The 23,167-nt window shown below is 48.9% G+C and overlaps 1 protein-coding gene across 1 annotated transcript in view; it reads right to left on the bottom strand.

The window, feature by feature from the left end:
- Positions 1–22,890, bottom strand: part of CUX2 (cut like homeobox 2) — a 274,563-nt gene extending 251,673 nt beyond the window's left edge. The window contains exon 1 of the mRNA XM_061603094.1: positions 22,662–22,890. Within this exon, the coding sequence (XP_061459078.1) occupies positions 22,662–22,724 (63 nt within the window). The 5' untranslated portion in view covers positions 22,725–22,890. The remainder of the gene's footprint in view (positions 1–22,661) is intronic.
- Positions 22,891–23,167: the final 277 nt, after the last annotated feature.

The raw sequence follows: 23,167 nt of genomic DNA on the forward strand, positions 1-23,167 counted from the left end.
GCAGGCAAGTATCTTGGGCAGATGGCAGCTAGGCTGGCATTCTGGAGAGGTCAAACTGAAGACCAACAGTCTGGTGGCACAGGGGGAGTGGCACAGTGACATGGAGCCACCAGCCGTCACTGGCCCATCTTGAATGACCATTTAAGAACCTCTCATTTTTTCCTCTAAAGGAGGACAGAGATTATTGATTAATTAACTAACTAATTAAATTGATATCCCACCCTTCCTCCCAGTATACATAAGAGATTAAAAGAAGTGGACAAGAGGCAGAAGCTCAAAAGCGCTCAGTTCCCTTCCAGGCTGGGCTGGAGCAAGCGGATCAACTAGAGGACCTTTCCTCGGAGTTGCAGCGGCCAACTTACCTTGCTCCGTGTGTGTTTGCAGGGGACCAGAACAGGGCAGCCATGTACTTCACACTTAAAAAAAAAAAAAACCTCTTCACAACTGGACAGGACAAAAGCTTCTGCATCCTAGAAGTCTGTACACATCATGCATCATTTCTTGCAATTCTTGCTTTATTTTTTCTGAACATTTTACTACTTCGCACAAGATTCCAGTCACAGAGAGAGGGCAAACAGCTACGCAAGGCACTGAACTGACCCCCCAATGAATGGCTTGTAAAATTTCGGCAGACACACTCCACCCATTTTCAAGTATGCCTTGGCTGCCATAAGCATTATGCTCCTGCCTTGTATTGTTGTTGTTTTTTAAAGGTTCCAAGGAAGCTAAATTCTGTTCTTTGTCTTACATCCTAAACTCTCACAGAGTTATGGGGCACACGCACATACTTAGGCTGGATGGGAGTCTTGTTCTCTGGGTGGCGTAAAAGGAAGTCTCCATTCTTGAGTTCCATTCTTGCAACAATGAGAGTGCCTTCACTGAAGTGCCACCACAATTCACTTGATGGTGTGAATGACGCACATTCCTTCTCTCACTAGGGCAATATTTACATGGGCCTCAGCATGGATATTTACTCTCTTTTTTTTTAGGAATCCATGCAGCAGAACTGCCAGCGAGGATACACCACGCCGAGCAATTAATATTAAAGCAGCCTGTGCGTTAGCTGCGAGTCACTTAAAACTGCAGCTAGATCAATACTCCAGGGTCCTCTTGAAGCTTTAGGGAAATCAGTAAATGTTACACTGAACTAGTAAAAAACACACACGCACAAACACACCAAAACCCAATAATTACACAGCAAGGCAGTATTAAACTGCACGGCTTCATCAACAAAGGAACAATGAGATTATCATCAGATGGTGTTGTTGCATGAATAATCACTGATCTCAACTTTGGGGGGAGACTGTGCACATACACACAGAGCATACCCTTCTTCTGGCATCACATGCCAGTAGGAAAGTCTTTGCACAACAGCCAAAATAAAAAAAAAGCATACATACAGATAAGGTTAAAACAACCTTTGTGTTCCACTCAAACCCTCATAACCGGATTTCTTTTCTGACCCTCTTCCCTCTCACATTAGTCCTCCAAAGAAGCTGGGATGAATTCAACCTTGTTGACTAATAATTCTTTCTTTCCTTGTTTGATCTTCACCATACAACCAATTGCCCAGACCACTTCCTACCAATCTATCAGAACGCACAGGTCACGTCTTGGGTGGAACGGCAACGAAATGGAACGGGTTTCCCCAAGATCTTACCAGACACTGGCAAAATGCTTTCCAGCCTATCCTTCACAGCCTTGAAGACTAGAAGCTTAACTATTAAAAACAAAATCAAGGCGCTGAAATTCTCAGGACAACATTCTGCACCCGCAGCCAAGTTCTGCACTCACAACGTGCGGTTCTGGAAGCCGCACAGTCCTCAGTTCAGAAAGGCAAAATTGAAGGGCGATGGGAAGGAAGTCAGAGAAGCAAATTTGATCAGCATGCAACAACAGCTCTCCGCTGAGCAAGATAAAACATTCTCCATGCTTTTCACTTATTTTCCAACATGAAAAAAATCGCTCCAAGACAACAGGAGCATGGAAAGAAGGTATCAAGCAAGGGGGAAATGCAAAGGTTGCAACCAACTAAGTCATACTTAAAAGAGGTCTGCTGAAATCAATGGGCTTCAGTTATTGTGACTGACTTAATTCTTTTGCTTTCAGTGGGTCTACTCTGAATACAATTAGTTGGCTACAACCCCAAATCCAGAGAACAGGTCATAGAGCAAAGTAAGAGCTATAAGCCCCACACACCTCAAAAAGAAGCCCCAAATGCCTTTATTTATAACATCTACGCATATTAAATCCTAAGGGTTCATAATTTCTGACCCCACAACAAGTCATAGAGATTGGATAAATATTGACAGCAACCCCAGCAGAAGTCAACAAGGCCCATTACCTTCACAAGATGAAAAACTACATCTTCTGGAAGTCGCTGGCGGGTGGACACGGAGTCCTGTCACGGGCCTGTTTCGGAAGGGGATCCTTTCTGTTTGGAAGGGGCTCATGTCTGCTTTGTGCCATTGTGAAGGACAACTGCAAAGCAAGCCCATTTCATTGAGGAACTCGTTGTCTTTGTAAATGTCGCCTTCATGGCAGCTTTCCCCAACCTGGTGCCCTCCAGACATCTAGAGGCAAGGCTAACGCAAGGCATTTTGCTACCCAAGGAAAAGAAGGTGCCCCTTCCCAATTCCACATACAGAAGCTGGCCAGACTGGCAGCTGAATCTTACACAGCTTCCTCCGCTGCCCCTGACGCAGCAGGCCAGATTAGGGGGCCAAGTAGGGTTGCCAGGTTCCATCCCTGAGACTGATCCTGTGTCTTTAGGAGAAGAAAAAGTCAGCCAAGTGCAGGTGTTCTTGCAACACTGGAATGGGAAAAAACACAAGGTGGAATTCTCCCTTCCCCCTGCACTACTTTTAAAGATACAGAAGACCTGTTGCAGGCCGGGCCTGGCACCCAAGAGGTCTTTTGTATCTTTAAAAGTTGTGCAGGGGGGAGGGAGAATTCCACCTTGTGGTTTTTCCTGTTACAGGGTTGCAAGAACATCTGCACTTGGCTGACCTTCTCTTCTCCTAAAGATACAGGATCAGTCTCAAGGATTGAACCTGGCAACCCTAGGGCCAAGGCAGGCCACTGTGGCAACAGAGCAGAATGGCTAGAAGGTCAAGAGGAACAGCTGGGAGCTCCACCTCCCAGCATCTACCACCTGAGGCAGTCCTCTCACCCCACCTAATGGCAGGGCAGGGCCCCTCTGGAGGGCACCATGTTGAGGAAGGCTGATTTATGTACCCCAGCCTTGACTGCATGGCAGCACACGTAGGCCTTAAGAGACCTCAACATAGACTCATTTTATCCTCAGAACAACCTCGTAAGGAAGAGTTGAAACGGAGCGTACCTGGCTCAACATCACCTAGGGCCCTTCAGTACTGAGCCAGGGATCTAAACACTGGAGGGGTTTCAATACTAATTTAGCACCCTAACCAGTATGCCACATTGCCTCATAAGGTGCTGTTCTCGCTTTGCAAATTATCAATCATGAGAATGAGTGCACAAGCGGAAACAGTGGAAACAGCAAAACAAAAAGCCATGAAACGTCTAGAGTTATAAAGCAGGGATCGAGTAACCTGCGGCCCTCTAAGATCAGGAGTGGGAAGGCTCCGGGCTAGAGGCCCAATCCAGCCCTGCAGGTCTCTCTATATGGCCCTCAGGCCACACACCCTCTCCCTAGGCCACACACCCTCTCCCTAGCTCCGCTTTACATCCCTGAGCGGTTTTGGCTGGCTGGAATCGTCCTTGAACTCCGATAACGCTTCTCAATTGCCTGGACGGAGAGGGGTGTATGGTGTGTGCGCAGAAACTAGCCTGCTATAGGACAAGGGTAAATTGTACATTACTTGCTCCGCCCACTTTTGCCTCTGGAATGTGGCCCTTGGAACGCTGCCCAGAAGCAAATGCAGCCCTTGGATTGGAAAAAGTTCCTCATCCTTCCTCCAGCTGTTGCTAGGCTACAACTCTCATCATTCCTGACCGTTGGCACTGCCGGCTGAGGCTGATCAGAGCTGGAGGGCAGCAACATCTGGCAAGCCACAGCTGCCCCGTCCCCAAGATAAAAGGACCCTCTTGGATTTCACTGCCTTTAAGCTCTAATGTGTCCAATTATGTTCTCCACCTCACATTCATACGTGCATCTTTACCCGTCAACTGGAGGTTAACGCTTCATGCATCAGATGTAAATGGGTTGCCTCCCACGGAAACCTCTGGCACAGAGGTCCAGCCTTCCCCAACCTTTGGGTCCCTAGAGGTTGTTGGACTACAACTCCCATCAGCCCCAGCCAGCATGGGCAACGGTCAGGAATGATTGGAACTGTAGTCCAGCAACATCTGGAGAGCCAGAAGTTGGAGAAGCTTGTTCGAGTCCTCACAGCATCACAAGACTCTCTGCTGTCTTTGCTGCAACAACCTAACATGGCTAGCCCTCTGGAATTTAAAACCATAGCAGTTTTGGGATGACTAGCAAAATGTATATGCAATCTCATGACAATCCCTGCAGGATTGGGACAAAGGCCTCTCTAGTCCAGCATCCAGTTCTCACATTAGCCAACCGAGATGTCTGTGGGAAGCCTGCAAGGGGGACATGAGTTGCGCCAGCAACTGGTGCCAGTTTCCAGTTCTGCAAGGAAGACACGGCAGGTAACCACTGAGAGCCTGATCTTCCATGAATTTACCTAATCGCCTTGTAATGCCTCCCAAGTTGGTAGCCATCACCACATCCTATGGACGTGAATTCCATAGCTTAATTATGCAGGGGGGGAGAGATCTGGGTGCATTCCTCTTTCCCCAGGTGAAAAATGAAATGAACTCAAGTGAAACATCAGAAGGATTTCCTGGGAACCCAACTGCTTTTCATTAAAATTAGGGAAACTGGGTGGGTGACTTTTGCACACCCCTTACATTTCATATTTTAACCATCATAACTTTTTTTTAAAAAAATTCTTAATAGCCACCTTTCCCCCACCCCCACCCCCTCCGAGAAGAGTGCTCCAGAGAACTGCCACCTCCCCCTCCTTCCTGTCAATGTTTTGATAATAGATGGAAAGCAGAGATACGTCACACAGTTTAATCAGTTAATATTTATTTCCCACTCGGAGCCCTCCACCCACCCCAGAGACTCTGGACAGCTAACGTTAACTAAGAACAGCAAATAACACAGAAACCCAGAAGTTTACATGAACATTCCCTATTCTATGCGGCTTCTCATTGCTGTTTTGGGGAGGGTTTGGGGGAGTTGCTCTGGGACAGATACCTGAGTACTGTACAAGATACTCAGGCACACACACTCTCCGATCAGTACATTAAGGGATCACAACATAAAACACATAAACAGCGCAGGAGAGAGGAGAGCTCACATAAAAATACATCTAGTGGCAGCTGGGGGCTCCATGTCACTGGGGCAGTGGAATCTGCTCCATGTTTTAGTCCAAACTTTCAAGCAGCTGCACCGTGAACAGCTCCTTGAAAGTTTGGACTACAACCCAGAGCCACCAGCCTCCACCAAATATATCCAGCCAGCCAGACGTGTTTAGATCTCTCTCTCTGTGTGTGTGTGTGTGTGCGTGTGTGTGTGTGTTTATAACACACACACCCCATTTTTTAAAAAAAATATTACCTCAATCATTACTGGCCACTTTACCATACATATGGGGCTGCTGTGTGCTGCTGTCTTCATAAAGTTTTATTTTATTTCAAAGTATTTTTATCTTACTGTATGTTCATATTTTGCAATTATATTGTTCAACTTGAGCATGGCTTTGTAAACTTTTAAGCAAAAAAGCAGCACGTGCATTAACAAAAGAAAAAAGAAGAACATCCACCACTGATCTTAAAGCCACACTTCCTGATGCTCCGAGACAGAAATGCTTATTTGCAACACCTAAAAAGTTCCCTGGAATGCATGCATAGTGCAGTGAACATGGTTCTCTTAAACATCTAAGACTCTAGTGCTAAAAAAGCAAGGAATTTAAAACTTTTTTAAAAAATCACAATTTGCAAGCTGACTATCAAAAAGCTTTATGCTCAGCAAGGGAGAAACAACATTCGCTGGGGAATTGGAGGATGCAGGGATAATTCCTGCATTTTTATTTTAAGCCTCTGTGGGTAAGAAGAAAAGACTAGAAGGGCACACAGCTCCTTCACCAAGCATATGGAGAGGGACCGAGCAGGAGGTGCATCAGCTCTGCGAAAGTTCCTTGGTTGAGCAAGTACATCTCAAAAGGTGTCTCTAGTTGGCACACGCCATTTGGCCAACTCTGCCCCTTGCTCTCGAAGCACATTTGCCAAACCAATTAAACATTCAGCACCACACACACACATATACCCCCAAAGATCGTGCAGTAGGATTCAAAACTGTTTTAACACCTTCTATACTTGCCTTTCCTTATATGAATTCCAATTTTCAGAACTGGGGTTGGAAGTGCTGAAATTACCTAGGATCAGGTTACAAATGACCAGCTTTATAATTGCCTTTGGCAAGTAAAAATGCTCTCCGGGAAACCAGGCAGCAAAGAGTGTCAGTGGATTGTGCATCCACGGCGCAGACCTCCCAACTTTCACCCTGCTAACCTTAATGGTGCTCAAAATGGGGTACATCGGGCTCGCTTTGCCTGTGTGAGGTGCCAGGGCAAGACTTTGAACCAGGACTTCCAGCACTTGGACTCCAAGGCCTTACCTCCTGCACCCCCAGAAGTCTGGTTCCACCTAGAGGAGTGAGGGGGCCATCTAGGCTGCAACACCATTCTATCTGAGCTTTCTATCACCTGACCCTCAAGGGCCAATCACAGTGCACCAGGGCTCTATAAACCACTGGCTTCACAGCTTGCTTGTCAGTGTGAGTCATCCATCTCTGGTGGGAGGACACTGCCTAAGCATTTTCTCTCCATTTCCCCACTCACGGTCTTAGCTCTTGACCTCTGCCTTGGCCTTGACTACACACATGATTTTGGTCCCAATTTGCTGCTTTGAAACTTGACCCCAGTCTATTCTAGGCCACACCCTTACTTCCAACCCACTTGGTCTCAGACCCCAAAGGCACAACAGCCTCATGATCCGATGAACTGTGAAGGAATTCCACTTTCCTCAAAAGGGCTCCCTCCTTCCCTGCTGTGATGCATCAAGCCCAAATTCTCTGATTTTCCTTCTCCAAAGAGCAAAAGAGCTTGGATCAGAGCAACGTGGGTCCACACTAGGTATGCTTAAACAGTTTGCATTTTAAGCAGAATTTATAAAATCCGCACTTTCCAAATCAGTGTACAAACCGTAACACAGCCATCCTTAGAAATTAGCATTTATTAGAATTCTGTGATGCAGTTTGCCAACTAAACATTATTTACAAAAATGCATATATGAGGGGAAATAACATCAAAAATGCATTAGGTAACGAGCAGTTGCTTGCAAAAAAGTGTACTTTTGTTAAAACTGCTTTCAAAATATATTTATTAGGATAAATTTGCACTAAAATGTTGGAGAATTTTCATGAGGATTTTAAAAAAATACAAATTGCTGCAGAAATGGAGGGAACTGAATTTAAGACTGGAAAAATGAGAAACTGAGAGAACCAAAACGGACAGATCTGTCCATCCGTAGTCCACACTGGGACCAGCCTTCCCCAACCTGGGCCCCTCCAAATGCCGCTGGACTCCAACTTCCATCAGACCCGGCCAGCATGGCCAACAGTTGGGGGCACTGAGAGTTGCAGGCCGGCAACATCCAAAGGGCTCCAGGATGGAGAACACTCCTCGAGACCAGCATTCTGGTCAGCTGCCAACCAAACACCTTGGGAAGGCCTAGCAGCAGGGGCGTGAAAGGCAACGGCCATCCCCTGTCGTTTGTACGGAGCCTCCGTTATTCAGAGGGATGCAGCCTCCAAACACAGAGGTTCCATTTTGTTATCCTCTGCAAATCTGTAGCAATGAAGCTACAAAGTGGGGGGACTCACAGCTCAGTGGCAATGCACATACTTTGCAGGCAGAATGTCCCGAGTTCAATCCCCAGCATGTCAGGTGGCAGGAAACGGGGAAGACCTCTGAATGAGAGCTTGAAGAGACACTGTGCATCTGACTAGGCAACTCCAGGCTAGATGGACTATCAGTCTGACTCAACCTCAAGAAACTTACACACACACACAAACACACTCATTCTGTCTGCCTGGCTGCAGAAAGAATCCACTAACCTCCATCTCCAGGCCAACCAGCCCCCATCTCTAATGGACTGTGGTGTGCACACAATTAATTAGTGTGCATATTAATTAGGAAAGAAGTCCCTCTTTGGGCTGCAATTGGGGTCATCCGTTTCTAAAGTAAGGACAGCCTGTGCTAAAGATAAAAGCCCTCCTGGTCTTCTGCAGGGATCTGATCTGGAACAGTCTCAGCCGTGCAAACCACAGGAAGGGAGAGTTAAGGGAGAGGCAGCCTCCGGCACCACTTTCACTGCCCCAGTTTCTCTCCTACCAGTGGAAGCAGGTTTCAGGAGGGAAGGAAGCCGCAATCCCCCTCTGCATCTATCCATATACTTTTTGGACTCCCACAGATCTCCTCCGTTCTAGAACAGGGATGCGGGACCTTGTTCAGCTGGAGGGCCGCCTTCCCTTGTGCGGAAGCTTCTGGGGGCCACTGGCAAAAGCCAGCAGAGCAACGGAGGTGACCCTTGCCTGTGGCCAAGAGGCTGCATTCCAGTCCAGTCATGCAAATGTCAGAGGTTTCTAGACACTCCTCTTGAGTACTGTGTCCAATTCTGGACAACGCAGTTTAAGACGGATGCAGACAAACTTGGAACAGGTTCAGAGGAGGACAATGTGGATGATCAGGGGACTGGAAACAAAGCCCTGCGAGGAGAGACTGAAAGAACTGGGTGTGTTCAGCCTGGTGTGTGAAGATGGAAGGAAGACATGGTAGCATTCTTCAAGTACTTGAAAGGTTGCCACACAGAGGAGGGCAGGGATCTCTTCTTGATCGTCCCAGAGTGCAGGACACGGAATAACGGGCTCAAGTTACAGGAAGCCAGATTTCGACTGGACATCAGGAAGAACTTCCTAACTGTTAAGGGCGGTACAACAATGGAACCAATTACCTCAGGAGGTGGTGGGCTCTTCGGCACTGGAGGCATTCAAGAAGCAGCTGGACAGGCACCTGCAATGGACACTTTAATTTGCATTCCTGCATTGAGCAGGGGGTTGGACTGGATGGCCTCACAGGCTCCTCCCAACTGTACGATTCTATGATCCTATGACACACACACTCACCTCACCATCCTCCATCGAGGCCAGCTAGAGGCAGCTTTCAAGGACCCATTGCAGCCAGGCAAAAGCACTCCAAGAAGCAGTGGACAGCAGTGGGAGGGGCGTGGCCTGGGGAAGGTTCTGGGGGCTGCTGGGGGTTCTCCCACCACTGTCGGAGGCCGTATTTATTTATTAAAATATTTATAAGCCGCACCTTTCATGGAAGTATGTCAAAGCGGCATTAACAAAATACCAAAACATGACAGAATTAAAAACTTTGCTAAAAACAATAATAGAAAGCCTGCATTGCTTGGAAAAGAAAATTTAAACAGGACTTTTAGTATGAAAAGTTCAGTTTTCAGGAGATGCCTGAAAGAAAGAAGGGTTCCTGCCAAACCTCTAGCGGTAGGGAGTTCCACAGGGCAGGGCCTGCAACATTAAAGGCTCGGTCCCTTGTGGCGGCCGATTGAACCTCAGGGGCATGAGGAACCACCAAGAGGGCCCCACCAGAAGGTCTCCGTGATCGAGATGCAACATAAGGAGTCAAGCAGTCCTCAAGAGGTGTGCCTTTGAATACCAGTGACTGGAAATCAGAATTGGGGAGAGTTGCCATTGCACTCAGGTCCTCCCTATGGCCACTAGGAGAACATGGCGTTGGAATAGATGGGCCTTTGGCCTGATCCAACTGCAGGCTCCTTTGATGGTTACAAACACCTCCATTTTTTTAAGTCACCCCTTGATAAATAGGGGTACCTATTTGGTGTTTCCAGTCTGTAAGTAACGGGAGGTTCAAGGAACTGGGTTTCCTGACGAGGTTCAACACAGAAATGCCCAGTCTTAAGAAAAGCTGCAACACTCCCGCTTGACAGCTCGCATTCTGGTGACCTCAGGACTGGATTGCTGCAATACACTTGATGCGGGACTGCAGTTAGCACAGAATGGTGCAGCCACATTCCTGATAGGGGTGAGACCCTGTCAGCTTACAACAGCTCCACTCGGAGAGCTGCACTGGTTGTAGAGTTGCTGCTGGTCAAGCTGAAGTTGTTACTATTGGGATATAGAGCCCTTAACAACTTGGGACCACTCTACTTACGGGGTCGCCTGACCCCCTATGTACCCCCTTGACTGCTTCTCTACAGAACTGGCACTGTTAACAGGTGCCACATAATACTTGTTTCACACTTGTTAGTGGCGGTACCTACACTTTGGAACTCTCTGTCTATTGACATTAGGCAGGTGCCTTTGCTGTATTCTTTGCAGCACCTGCTTAAAACATTTCTGTTTAGGCAAGCCTATCCAAGCATGTAGAGGTAGATGTTGATGTGTTTTTTTAAAAATCACATTTAAAAAAAATGCTTTTAATTACTTGTTTTTAACTGTTTTTATTGATAATTTGAATGTTTCTTGTAAACTGCCTAAAGGTGCTCTTACAATCTAATCTTGTTAAATAAATAAATGGAAGCCTGGTGGTGTAGCCAGAACCCACCTGTCATTCTCTGGATCCAGGGAAGACAACCTGTGCCCCTTCAGATGTGCTGAACTACAACTCCCATCGTCCCATCATCCCTGACCATTGATCATGCTGGCTGGGGCTGATAGGATTTGGACTCCATCAACATCTGGAGGGCCATGGGTTAGCCACCCCTTCTCTACATAAACTCACTCTCCTGGAGCACCGACAGCTCTCAAAGGGATCCAGCATGGTGAAGTAGATTTAACACATTAGGCATAGAGTGGGGAATCCAGGCTCCAATCCCTACTTATTCGCTGAAATATCCACATTCATTTTCTCCCTTTCTATAGCCGCCCCATAACAAAGGTTCTCTGGGAGGTTTACAAAACAAAAACAAAACCATGTTACAACACAACAGAGAATGATATAAACTATAACAAACTTTAAACGGAAACAATGAAAACCCAATTTACAACTGAGTGTCCCAGTCTGCAGAATGTTATTTAAAATAGCTGGCCAAATGGACTGCGGGGACAGCAAAGGACCATGGAGAGGGTGCCAGCCGGAAAGTCTGGGTGAAGTTTCTTCCACGAGGACTCTAGGAGAGTCACTCCTGAATATAAAGGAACACAATCCATCCTTCTAACTATGATTCCTCTAACTCAGCCTTCTCCAACCCGGTGCCCTCCAGATCTTTTGGAGTACAATTCCTGCCAGCCCCAGTTCTGGCTGGAACCGAACGGAGTTTTAGTCCAAATCATCTGGAGGGCACCAGGCTGAGGAAGGCTGCTCTCTCGTTCTTCATTTTAAGTACATCGCCCCCAAGTTTCCCAAAGTTAATGGCACCGGAGGCTTATTTACTACAGTCATCTAGGATAAAGAAGAATTCTGACACGTTGTTAAATGATAGCACATTTAGATAAGTCAAGCTGTCATTACATTTAACGGATGTCTCAACTAGCTGATATATATGTAAAATTTATGCACTCTAGAATAGCATGTGGAGATAATATTTTAATCAACATCCCACTTTTTGTTAAGCCTAAAATCCCAAACAATGAAAACATGCAGTTAAGCACTTGCCCTCAAGCCTCCAAGACACAGAGAAACACAGGCAATCCCTTGAACCTTTGGCCAAAAAGTGGGGGTCAGGAGGTGTGTGACTTAAAGCTAATAGGGAATCCAGAGTGAAGCTAAAATGCACCCTCTGTGTAAAGAGGGTCAGGATACCTCCAGCCCAGGGGCAGCCAATGTGGTGCCCTTCAGACATCGTTGGGCTACAACAACCCAAGACCCTCTCAACCCAAGACCCCCCAAAGCTGCTGCGAGAGGAGATGATACCTACAGGCTATGGTCTGAAGGCACATGAGGCCAGCACCCTGCTGAAGCTAAGCAGGGTCAGGTCTGGTCAGTGCCTGGATGGGAAACCACCTGGGAACCATATGGAAACCGCCTTGGGTTTCTAGTATGAAAAGAAAGGCAGGGTATAAAATAAATAAATAAATAATACATCGCCTGCAAGACTCATTTTCCTCTCCATTACATATTGGCTATTAAAACCTATAAAATGTTAATTCAAGAGGTACACTCAGAAGACTCGTTGATTCGAGGTTATTGTCCAGCCACTGACATTTCCACGCAAATCACAACAGAGAAGTGCTCGTTTCATAAATGCTGCCTCTTCGGGTCTGGCTAAACGTCCATCAGTCTTCCCCAACATGGTGGCCGCCAGATGCTTTGGACTACAACTCCCATCAGCCCTGGGAGTTGCAGTCTAAAGCATTTGGAGGGCACCACATTGAGAAAGACCAAATCTAGTTCAACATTCTGGTCCCAAAAATGCTTCTGTGGGGGCTGGCAAGCAGAGCTTTAAGGGCATGGGGGCCTGCCCAATTGCTAGTCCCTTGCACCCACTATTCAGGAGATATACTCCCCCTGTACCAGCAGGTTCCCCTGAGCTATCATGGCAAACAACCTGCACACAGAACGCCCCTTGCACAGCTAATGTAAAACTAATGTTTGAGCCTAACAAGTTCACTCCCAGTAACCAGTTCAATGGGCCTGGACACAGAAACCTTTTGTCCTGTATTCAGTGAAGGCGGCTGCATTTGTCCTTGGACTGAATACGTGGCCAAATTGTTGGAAGCAGGGCAAGAGCAACTCCTGTTTTGTCCTTTTGTTTAAGCTCCAGAGGGAAGATAGGGCTAGGGTCCTCCAGATGGATAGGCTTTGTTTACCTTTTACCTATGATGCTCTGACTGACTTCCTTCTGTCGCTAGACTGTGACACCTTTAGGGAAGCTTACCTGCCCCTCCTCCTTCTGCCCTTTCCACTCCTTTGTCCTCCGGCTGTCCAGGAGAGAGGAGACATCCCTTTGTCTCTGCTCTCTCTCCAAGCATGGGGCTAACTCCCACACCTGGGAGTTATGCCTCCAACTTAGCTAGTTAGTTAGAACTAGGTATGCCTTTTCTATCTACTATGTATTTCTCTAAATAAAGTAGCTTTTCTTATTTTACTAAGTCTCCAGTCTCAGTGATGCTGATGCAGGGTAAAAGCCTGCTTTCTTAGGCAAACGCACGCACACGCTGGCACACTCGCATTTCAACATCTGCTGTTACTGTCTGCTGCTGTGGTGCTGCTTTTAAACGAAATTAAGCAACACAACTACACACAGTGCAACACAAATAATCCACTTTCGACTCAGAATGACAAAACTTGGACCCAGAATGCACACCACTGCTTAGCCTCGTGTATTCCTGTCCCTGATCCACCCGCCCGCCGGCAACATTAGCAAAAGCAGAATAAACTACACGGAGGAATAAACACTGCAAAACACTCACTGCTCATCATAAAACAAAGGATGGTAAAACACCAAAAGGAAAAAGGGGAATTGCAAAACGCATAAATCCAGTTACGTGCCTATTAGAAAACAGCGCAAGAAATACTACATCCGTGATATTCCACGATTAAGACCATTTCCTAAACCTAATGAAATATGCCCGGCGTCATCTCGGAGAGAATTTTTATCTGTCCTCATTTCCGTGAGCGCTTGCTATACAAACGGCCGACGCCATGATCAAAGCCCTACAGGGCTATCGCGTTATCAGCATGTATTACATGCAACCACCATTTGTCAAATTTGTCCAAACACCATCACCCCAAATCTTCTGTACAAATAAAAAGGCTTTTTCGAGGAATAACCTATTCCTTATCTTTTTGGTTGCCCTGGCAATAGGGCCAATCATAGTCAAATGACACTAATGTACCTACCCTAGCCATGAGTTCATTGAGATGCTGCAGGCACATCAAAAAATGAATGAAGTATTGGGTGCAAGCAAGTATCTAGCCCTTATGGACTGTGCAGAAATACGTGTGCAAATGCTCACAGAAATCTTAGCAGCTGACAACACCCATCTATGCATTTCTGCTCAGAAGTAAGCCCCACTGGATTCAATGGGACTTACTCCCAAGTAGGGTGCAGAGGACCACTGTGCCTGAATTAGCTACTGAGCAACTAGAGACATGCATAGCTCTGGGCTTCTCCTCCCATGTCTATCAAACTATAAATAAATTATGCAAAATAGCAAACATTGCAGAATAAATTATACAAATTAAGATATATTATGCAAACAGCATACTTCTATACAGGATGCAGAGTTTAGTAATGGTGCAGAATTTGGATTGTTGGGGGGAGGGGGAGGTCAAAGTTCTATTTTCTTCAATGTGGAGAAGCACACACAGTAATTCTCACAGTCTTCTGAGTGAGTTCCTTCCATTGTAGTTCATCTCATCACCTGGTTAGTCTGTCTCCAATTTAGCTTTGGGGTGGCATGCCAAAAGGGGATGGAACCTGGCAGAGGGGCACCAGGAATTGCACCGTTGTTGTCACAATGAACTAAGGCATACGTTGCACACACTGATTTGCTCTCGCCCACATTTGCAGCACACTACGCTTGGGCTCATCACAAATGGGCTGGAATCAAAGACAGCAAACCGATGGGTGGTCGGCACCACCCAACCTGTGATAAAATAATTGTGTCAGGCCCTGCAGAGCAGGCATGTAGTCGCCTGGGCTCGCGGGGTGGCCGTAGACCCTTTACTTTTTGGGAGCAGAGTCCCAGCCAGGTCCCTACGTATGAGCCACTCAGCATGAAACAGGAGCATGTTAGTAACTGAGCAGAGTCCTTGTCCTTTTGTGCTGATTGGAGCCAATTAGGTGAAAGGAGGTGAGCCAGCCACTGAGAAGACTCTTCTCAGTAGCTAACACACAGCTTCCCCTTTCAGGCCGATTGGCTCATAGGGATGACTGTTGCTGTGTAGACTCGGAGATGACACAGAGAGCAAGAGAGAGGAGTGGAAGTAGAAAACGGGGTGCAGCTGTGAGGGGGCGTGGCATGACTATCATGCAGGGACCCTGCACTTCTGAATTCGCCTCTACACTGCTGCTGCAGAGTCCTTGCAATCAGGCAGCACGCAACCATCACCAACTTGCTGTTTTGGACCACAGCTACCATTGGTCTGAGCCAGCAGGGCTGTGCTGGCTGCGGCTCATAGGAGTTCTAGTCCAAAATATCTGCAGGGCACCAGATTGGCAAAGGCTGTTTGAGAACTCAGCAGAGAAGCCCTCTTCCTTAAAGTCCCGCCTCTCCGGGCAAATAGGGGCAGTGATGTCACGGCTGGGGAGGGACTATAGATGTGCTCTTAAAGGGGAATTACCCCAGATCTCGTGGGACGTTAGAACAATGTGTGTTTTGTACAACGTGTGACGTGTACAGTGATACAGTTCCCAGCTTTGTGAGTTCTCCCTGGCCTGAAAGATGCCAAAGCCCAACAGAGTAATCAGCATCAAACAATATTTCAGTAGGGGCTGTTCACTAGAAAAGACAATAATGCTGGGGAAAACAGAAGGGAGTAGAAAAAGAGGAAGGCCAAACAAGAGATGGATTGATTCCATAAAGGAAGCCACAGACCTGAACTTACAAGATCTGAACAGGGTGGTTCATGACAGATGCTCCTGGAGGTCGCTGATTCATAGGGTCGCCATAAGTCATAATCGACTTGAAGGCACATAACAACAACAACAATATACATACACACACACTTGGTAGCTAGCCCAATACCTACGTTGCAAGGGTGGGTGATGCCAGTCAGATGTAGGGAACCTTTGGCCCTCCAGCTGATGCTGAACTGCCACTCCCATCATCTTTGGCCATGGGCCATGCTTGCTGGGGATGATGGGAGTTGCAGTTCATCTGGAGAGCCAACGGGTCCCCACGCCTGTGATACGTTCATCATCTGTGAAACGGAGACGACAGAGGTACTGGCACACACCCTCAAGGATACCTCACAGGCTAGGTGAGATTCAAACCAAGCCAAAATTCAACAAGCGATCAACTTTTCCACACACACCTGTGGGATATGAAGAGGATGGCAGTGTCAAGTGCTGCACATCTCCATCTGGCAGTCTGTGGGAGGGAATGGAAGTGGACTGCCTTCAAGTCAATCCGGACTTACGGCGACCCTATGAATAGGGTTTTCATGGTAAGCGGTATTCAGAGGGGGTTTACCATTGCCTTCCTCTGAGGCTGAGAGGCAGTGACTGGCCCAAGGTCACCCAGTGAGCTTCATGGCTGTGTGGGGATTCAAACCCTGGTCTCCCAGGTCGTAGTCCAGCACCTTAACCACTACACCACACTGGCATGTGCCTATTCCCTGCACTGCCACCTGCTGGTGAGTGGGGAGGACGGGCAACTAAAATGATCAAGGGGATGGAGCGACTCCCCTATGAGGAAAGGTTACAACATTTAGGGCTTCTGAGTTTAGAGAAAGTGCGAGTCAGAGGGGAGACCTGACAGAGGTGCATAAAAGGATCCATGGGGGAAAATGCGGATAGAGAACCGATCTTCTCTCATAACACTAGAACTCGTGGACCTCCGATGAAGCTGAAGGTTGGGAGATTCGGGAGAGGACAAAGAGAACACTTCTTCGCACAGCACCGAGTTACACTATGGAACTCGCTCCCACAAGAGGCAGTGATGGCCACCGGCTTGGAGGGCCTTAAAAGAGGATGAGACAAATTCAAGGAGAAGGCTATGACCCATGATGGCGATGTTCTACCTCCACGACTCTGAATGCCAGTTTCTGGGAACTGCAACCGAGCAGAACGCTGTTGCACTCAAGTCAGGCTTGCACGCTTCCCTCTCGGGCATCTGGCTGGCCACTGTGAGAAGAGAATGCTGGACTACAGGGGCCTCTTCTTATGATGAAGCCGCAGGCCAAGATGCAAGCACCACAGATCACAACCCTCCTGATCCTGGGGTTACGTGATCCGAGGGAGCCAATCCCAGACCACTGCCTGGTATACAGCTCCTGTGTCTCCCCAGCCGCGACAGTTGCCAGGCTGCTTACCGACAGCCCTGCCTGGTATGTTTCCTGGCCTGCTGCCCCCTTCGCATCCAAAGAAGGCAGGATTCGTTTGGTCTCTCCTACCAGCACTCAAGACTTGGTTGGGCAGTCAGGCCACTCAGACAAATTCAAGGGCTATCGTGCAAAGGTTAGTAGTCCCTGTTTTGTCACACTGGAGAGGCAGTGTGGTGTAATGGCTAGAGTGTTGGACTAACTAGGACTGGTGAGGCCCAGGTTCACATCCCTGCTGAGGAATGAAGCCCACTGGACAACCAGGGAAAAGTTGCTATGTCTTGGCCTAACCCAGTGGCAGCTGGACAAGTTCAGACTAAAACCCACAGCGGATCAAGTTGCCCCACTGACACGGAGCCGCCTGCTGCCACTGTGGAATCATCCACACAGCTTGAACTCCTTGGAGAAAGGGCAGGATATAAATGTAAAAATAATCAGGTAGCAAAAACCACAACAGCAGAACCACAAATAGCGCACTGGGTGGGCCAGAGTAATGGCTGAGGAACACAAGCAAACACCATCATAGTGTTAACCTTCTGGTCACCACAACTCAAAAACAGTATCGTAAAACTGGAAGAGATGCAGAAGAGGGAAACCAAAATCAGAAAGGAGCTGGAGGAACTCCCTGTGAGGAAAGGTTGCAGTTGTCATGAGAAAGGTTTATTTGGAAAAATATGCATGGTGTGGGGAGACAGAGAGGTTGCCCCCCCCATCGTATTACTAGAGCCCAATGAAGCTGAATGGTGAGGACAGAGTGAGAACAGGCAGCGCATGGTTAAACAATGGATTTTGCTTCCACAAGGCCCCGTTAGTGATGGCCACCAACTTTGGAAGGCAGGACGCTGCCTTACTCTGAGTCAGACTACTGATAGCCATCTAGCTCAGTATTGACTACACTCAGTGGCAGCTGCTCTTCAGGATTTCAGGTATGAGACACACCCAGCCCTCCCCGGAGAAGCTCAGGATTGAACCAGAGACCTTCTGCCACTGAACTACGGGCCTTCCCCTAACTTGGATGCCTTTAAATGGGGATCGGAGAGAATAAGGCTATGAATGGCTGCTACTGGCCACATCAGCTGAATCGAGGACGGGGAGCTTGTGGCCTCCCAGATGTTGGTGGTGGCCCAGACTCCCTTAATCCCAAACCAACAGCCATGCTGTTCGGGGCTGAGAATTGTTGGAATTCAGCAACATCTGGAGGGCCACTGGTCTCCCATCCCTGGGCTACACAATGCCTCTGGAAGCCAGTCGCTGGGTGAGGAGAGAGCTCTTGCACTCGGGTCCTGCTTGTCAGTAGGCAACAGGAAGCGAGACTAAATGGACCTTTGTTCTGATCCACCTGGCTCTCCTTATGTCCTTAGCTCCAAGTCAGCCAAACACACACAATCCCCCCTAAGAAAGGAAGAATCCAGTTCACACATTCCCTTAGGGAAGAATTCCCTCCAAACGCAAATCGGGAGACTCGAGAACTTTTCGGCTGGTGGCTCCACATCAGTGGGGCTCCTGGTTTTAGTCCAAACTGTCAAGGAGCTGTCCAAGATGCGGAAGCGGAGCCCGCTGCCTCACTGACATTGGCAAATGAAAGCTGTACATTAATCACCAGTGGTCCACGAGCCCTGTCCCCCACTCCACCCCACCCCAAACCCCTCCCACACTGGGAAACTTCCCAGATTCTTGCCAGTTCTGCTAACCCGATAGCAGCCCCCCCCGAAAACGTGCATAACTGTCTCGTAGCACAAGGGACCATGAAATGCATCAAATCGTTATCGCAAACTCTCATGGAGAAAAAAAAAGATATAATCCCTTTTCATCACCCCCACCCCACACACCAGCAGTGAACAAATCAGCCAAATCCAACAGACCCTCTAGCACCTGCAATCCATTTAGGCCTGGGGTACTGCAGCCGTATCGCGTAATCTCCTTAAAAGCTAAACTGTATTAAATTCTCAAACTGTTGATATGTTACTGGAGCATCATGAAATTGTACAGAAATTTGATGTGCTGTCCCCCTCCTCCCGTAGGGCTCACTGCTATTTTAAGCCTATTCAAATGCCCATAAAAATCAAGTCCTCTTCACCTTTCCAGCTTCAGAAAACAGAGGGTTTCAGCTTAGTTATGGGGTCTGCACAGACAGCTCAAACTTTCCATCAGCGATTGAAAGCCACATGGGAACAAACAGGGGCCATGTTTTGAATTGTGCAAGACATTAGCTTCAGCTGCTGACTCCTGCTCGCCTGAGCAGACCCATCGCCAGCGGGCTCTTTAAACTCCCCATTCCTCATGGTGGCTTGCTAATGATTTGCCAACTCATGAATGAAATGGATGGGATACCGAGAAACAGCTCTTACGAGCGCCATCCACCCCATGCTATGATAACACAGGTTGCATTCATTTCCACATGCAAGCTGTGGTGTGGAGGAACAGCAAACTGCAGTTGGCACTGCAGAGAGCTAGAACCTATGAACCTGCTGGCAGCCCAGTTCTCCTGGTGCTACAGTTACATGATCGCCCCAATACTAACCTTAAGCACTTGTCTAGCATTCCTAGGACCTCTCTCTTGGGTCCAGCTCTCTACCAGTGAGTACATTATTTTGCAACCTAGAAACTTTTGTGGGTTTCCCGACAAGACTGAATAGCAAATGGTGTGTCTAGGGCATACAAACATGCTTTAAGAATTTGCTAAACCAGAATGAGATGCTTAAAGACTCCTGCACTTCACCCACAGAGGAGGCTGCCCGCCATATCTCTGCATGAGCCATTGCTACTCTGGCCTCAGCTCTTCCTAATCCACCTCTGCTAGGGATAGGTAATTAATCATGCCATCATTCCTAACACAGAGGGTTTACCTGACCTCAGAGGAGGGTGCCTGGTGTGTCTCTGCTAGAGGATTCACCCTGCAGGCACACTCTGAATGGCAGCTCGCGCAAAAGCAACAAGGAAGCCGGTTCTTCGGAGAGAGGGATGATTTTACTAGCTGACTCTAAAAACGAAGACTTTCCCCAGGTATCTGAGAAAGGGAGAAAGCTTCAGGTTTCTTTTTCACAAATGACAGTCTGGGAAACAAAGAAGCCGCAATCCTGCTGATGGGTCGGCCTCACAGCACCTTGCGTAAATGCAAGCCCGGATACTGAGGCAGCTCTATAGGTTACAACCGTTCCAAGGAATGCCACTGTTATACCGGTGCTTCCCCACAGCAAACACGGCCCTCACACACTGAAATCTTTAGTCCAAGTCCACGTGCCTGAAACTCTCAGCTCCCAGTGCGGAAGGTCCATGCACTGCACCATTCCTGTGGGAAACGCCAGCCATCCCTAGAGCAACCCTAAAACACAGAGCCGCCCTAATTTGGCCAAGACGATCTCTTGCACCAACAGACATCTGAGCCTAAGCAAGCCCAAAGACCTGCACAGCTCGAATCCACTGCTGAAGTTTCCGGACACCCCCCCTCCAAACAAACCAGAGAGAGAGAGAGAGAGAGCTCAGCAACAGCTTGGAACAGATCTGATTCCTCCTCTCAGTTTTTTCTCCTCTGTTTCCCATGCTCTTGGCATTCTTCATGTTCCATAGCATCAATCATAACTAAAGAGCAAGTGCCCTCCGTGTGCCCAGGTCTGGCTGACAAAAGGCTTTCAGGTAAAGGGATCCCCACTGCCAAAGTGCTTTGCTACCCAACATAACACAAGAGGGTTTATTTTTTTTAAAAAAAAAAGGGGAGATGGGGGGAGAGGATGGAGAAAAATAGGGGACCACATTCGTGGGGGGGAGCAGACTCATGCCCCAAGCAAGCCCCACTGAGATTAGGATTTCAGCTTTCCCCTGCTCTGAACTCGGGCTGAAAAAGAAAGGAAGTTATCCCAGCAGACAGATTTTGCCGTTTCTTTGATAACCCCCCAATAGCCTGAAGGTTACAACAAAACAAACAAACACACAAAGGAAAAGGGAAGTCTACACACACAGAGAGTTTATCTGCTGCTGATGGACACTCCTGTCCAGTGAACACAACTAGCAATCCTTTCAATAACTCTCTTGCTTGCTATTTAGGGGTGGAGGGGGATATCAGATACAAACTGGATGACCAGATGTGTGGAGCGGGGTGGGGGGGCACATCCAAGCAGATCTACCTTACACCACTGATTAAAAAAAACTAATCTGGTAAAAAAAAAAAAGACTAATAAACAATCCTGTTTAAAGGTACACTTGCCAGGTTTTTAAAAACTGCATTGGAATGGGAGGGAATGAGGGTACAGAGGAAGTGGGGGGGGTGCAAAGACACATATATTTTTTAAAAAACCACCAGATTTGCCTCTAGGCCTGGGGTGTGCGGAAATTTCTGTTAATCCAAAGCCAGGGGTGATCATATTCAGGGGTGGGGTGAAAATGCCACGAGGGGCCACCCCGAAGCAGCCTAGCGACTCCCTCTCTTTCAGCCCCCCCCAACATCACCATCCCTTGAAATATTAAAACATCCAAAGGCACGCAGGGGAGCCCCCTCCCCCCTTTAGAAAGAGAAGTCGCCAAGGCCTCGGGACAAGAAGATTAGGTCATTGATCTGTACAAGCCGAGCCACCTGAAACAACTGCTTTTGAAAAAGACTGCTAATTATTATTAATACAGCAACTGGCATCTTTTCCTCCCCCCCCCGCACCCACCCACCCATCCATCCATCCATCCATCCATCCATCCATCCATCCATCCATCCATCCATAAAGAGCAGAGCGAAAGGAGGCTGGAAAAGTTCACGCAATTCACCCGGCACTTTTGGAGAGCCGGCTTGGCGTGGAGGGGCGGGGGGAGAGAGAGAAAGCAAAGAGGTCGGAGCCCGGAGGAGGAGTCCGTCCTCGCGCGGGGGGGCTCCCCAAGCCCTTCCCCCCCCACCCGCAGCCGCTGAGATGCCTCCAGAGCCGCCTTAGTTAGGGAAAGCACCAAGCTCAGGATCCAAGCCTCCCTCCCCGGTTGCCCGCCGGCCGGCCGGCGGCCGGCACAAAAACTGCTCCAGGGGCTGGCGGGAAGGCTCCTGCGGAAAAGGAAGTCCCTCTCGTCACCTTTGCTGCCCGGAGAAGTTGCGAGCCGGCTGGGGACGACGACGAGGCGGCGGCGGCCGAAACGTGCCATGAGGCGGAGGAGGAAGCGGTGCCGGCCGAAGCAACAGCAAATCCGGGGGAAGCGGCAGCCGGGAGAGTCCACTCCGGTTCCGGCCGAGGCGGTGGCGGCGGCTCCAGCCCAGGGCTGCCCGGCGGCGGCGGCGGCGGCTCCATCCAGCCCGGCCAGCCAGCTCGTGCGTTCTGGCTCGGGGTGCGCACCGCCGCCGGCTCCGGGCGGCCGCCCGCTCGCTCGCTCCAGCGCCGCTCCTGCTGCTGCTCCGGCGTCTGCGGGATCAATGAGCGAACCGAACAAAGAGCAGCGGCGGGGAATCAATTTCTAATACCTATCGATGGGGAGGGGGAGGGGAACGCAGTCCGCCGCCCCCTCCCCCCTCCTTCCTTCCCTCCCCCTCCGCGCCCCGAAAGGCCCCGCGCGGCGCGCCAACCCCCTCCAAAAGACGCGCCGGCGTCGGCGCGCGTTCCGGCAACTAACCTGGAGCCGGCGGAGATCCAATTGCTTCCAATATTGAACCATCGATCCCGCATCGGCGGCCATCTTGGGGGATATCGAAGAGAGCCGGCGAGGGCGAGAGGGAGCGGGACTTTTGCCTCTCCGACGCCCGGTGCCTTGCCGGCGCCCTCCGCGGCTGGACGCGGGAGCCCGCTCCGATCCGCCCCCCCTCTCTGTGGCCTTCCTCCTCCTCTCCCTCCCTCGACGAGGCTTTAGTAATAATCAATGCCCTGCAACAATGCCCCCCCCCGCAGCTCTCGCCTCGGCCAGCCGCCCTCCGCCGCCTCCCCCCTCGCCTCCTCCGGCTCCTCTGCTCGGCAGCAAAACAAAACGCGGATCCATAAATTAGAAGCGGGGGGGGGTGTCTCTGTGCAAACCAGAAAGGGGGCGGGAAAACAGAGAGCAGCAAAGAGGGATGTGTTGGAAATCCAACATTCCCACCACCAGGCAAAAAAAAAACCCACACACCAGAGTCTAGGCGTGCTTAC

This window comes from Rhineura floridana, chromosome 19 (genome assembly GCF_030035675.1).
Source record: "Rhineura floridana isolate rRhiFlo1 chromosome 19, rRhiFlo1.hap2, whole genome shotgun sequence".
In the NCBI taxonomy this organism is placed as follows: domain Eukaryota; kingdom Metazoa; phylum Chordata; class Lepidosauria; order Squamata; family Rhineuridae; genus Rhineura; species Rhineura floridana.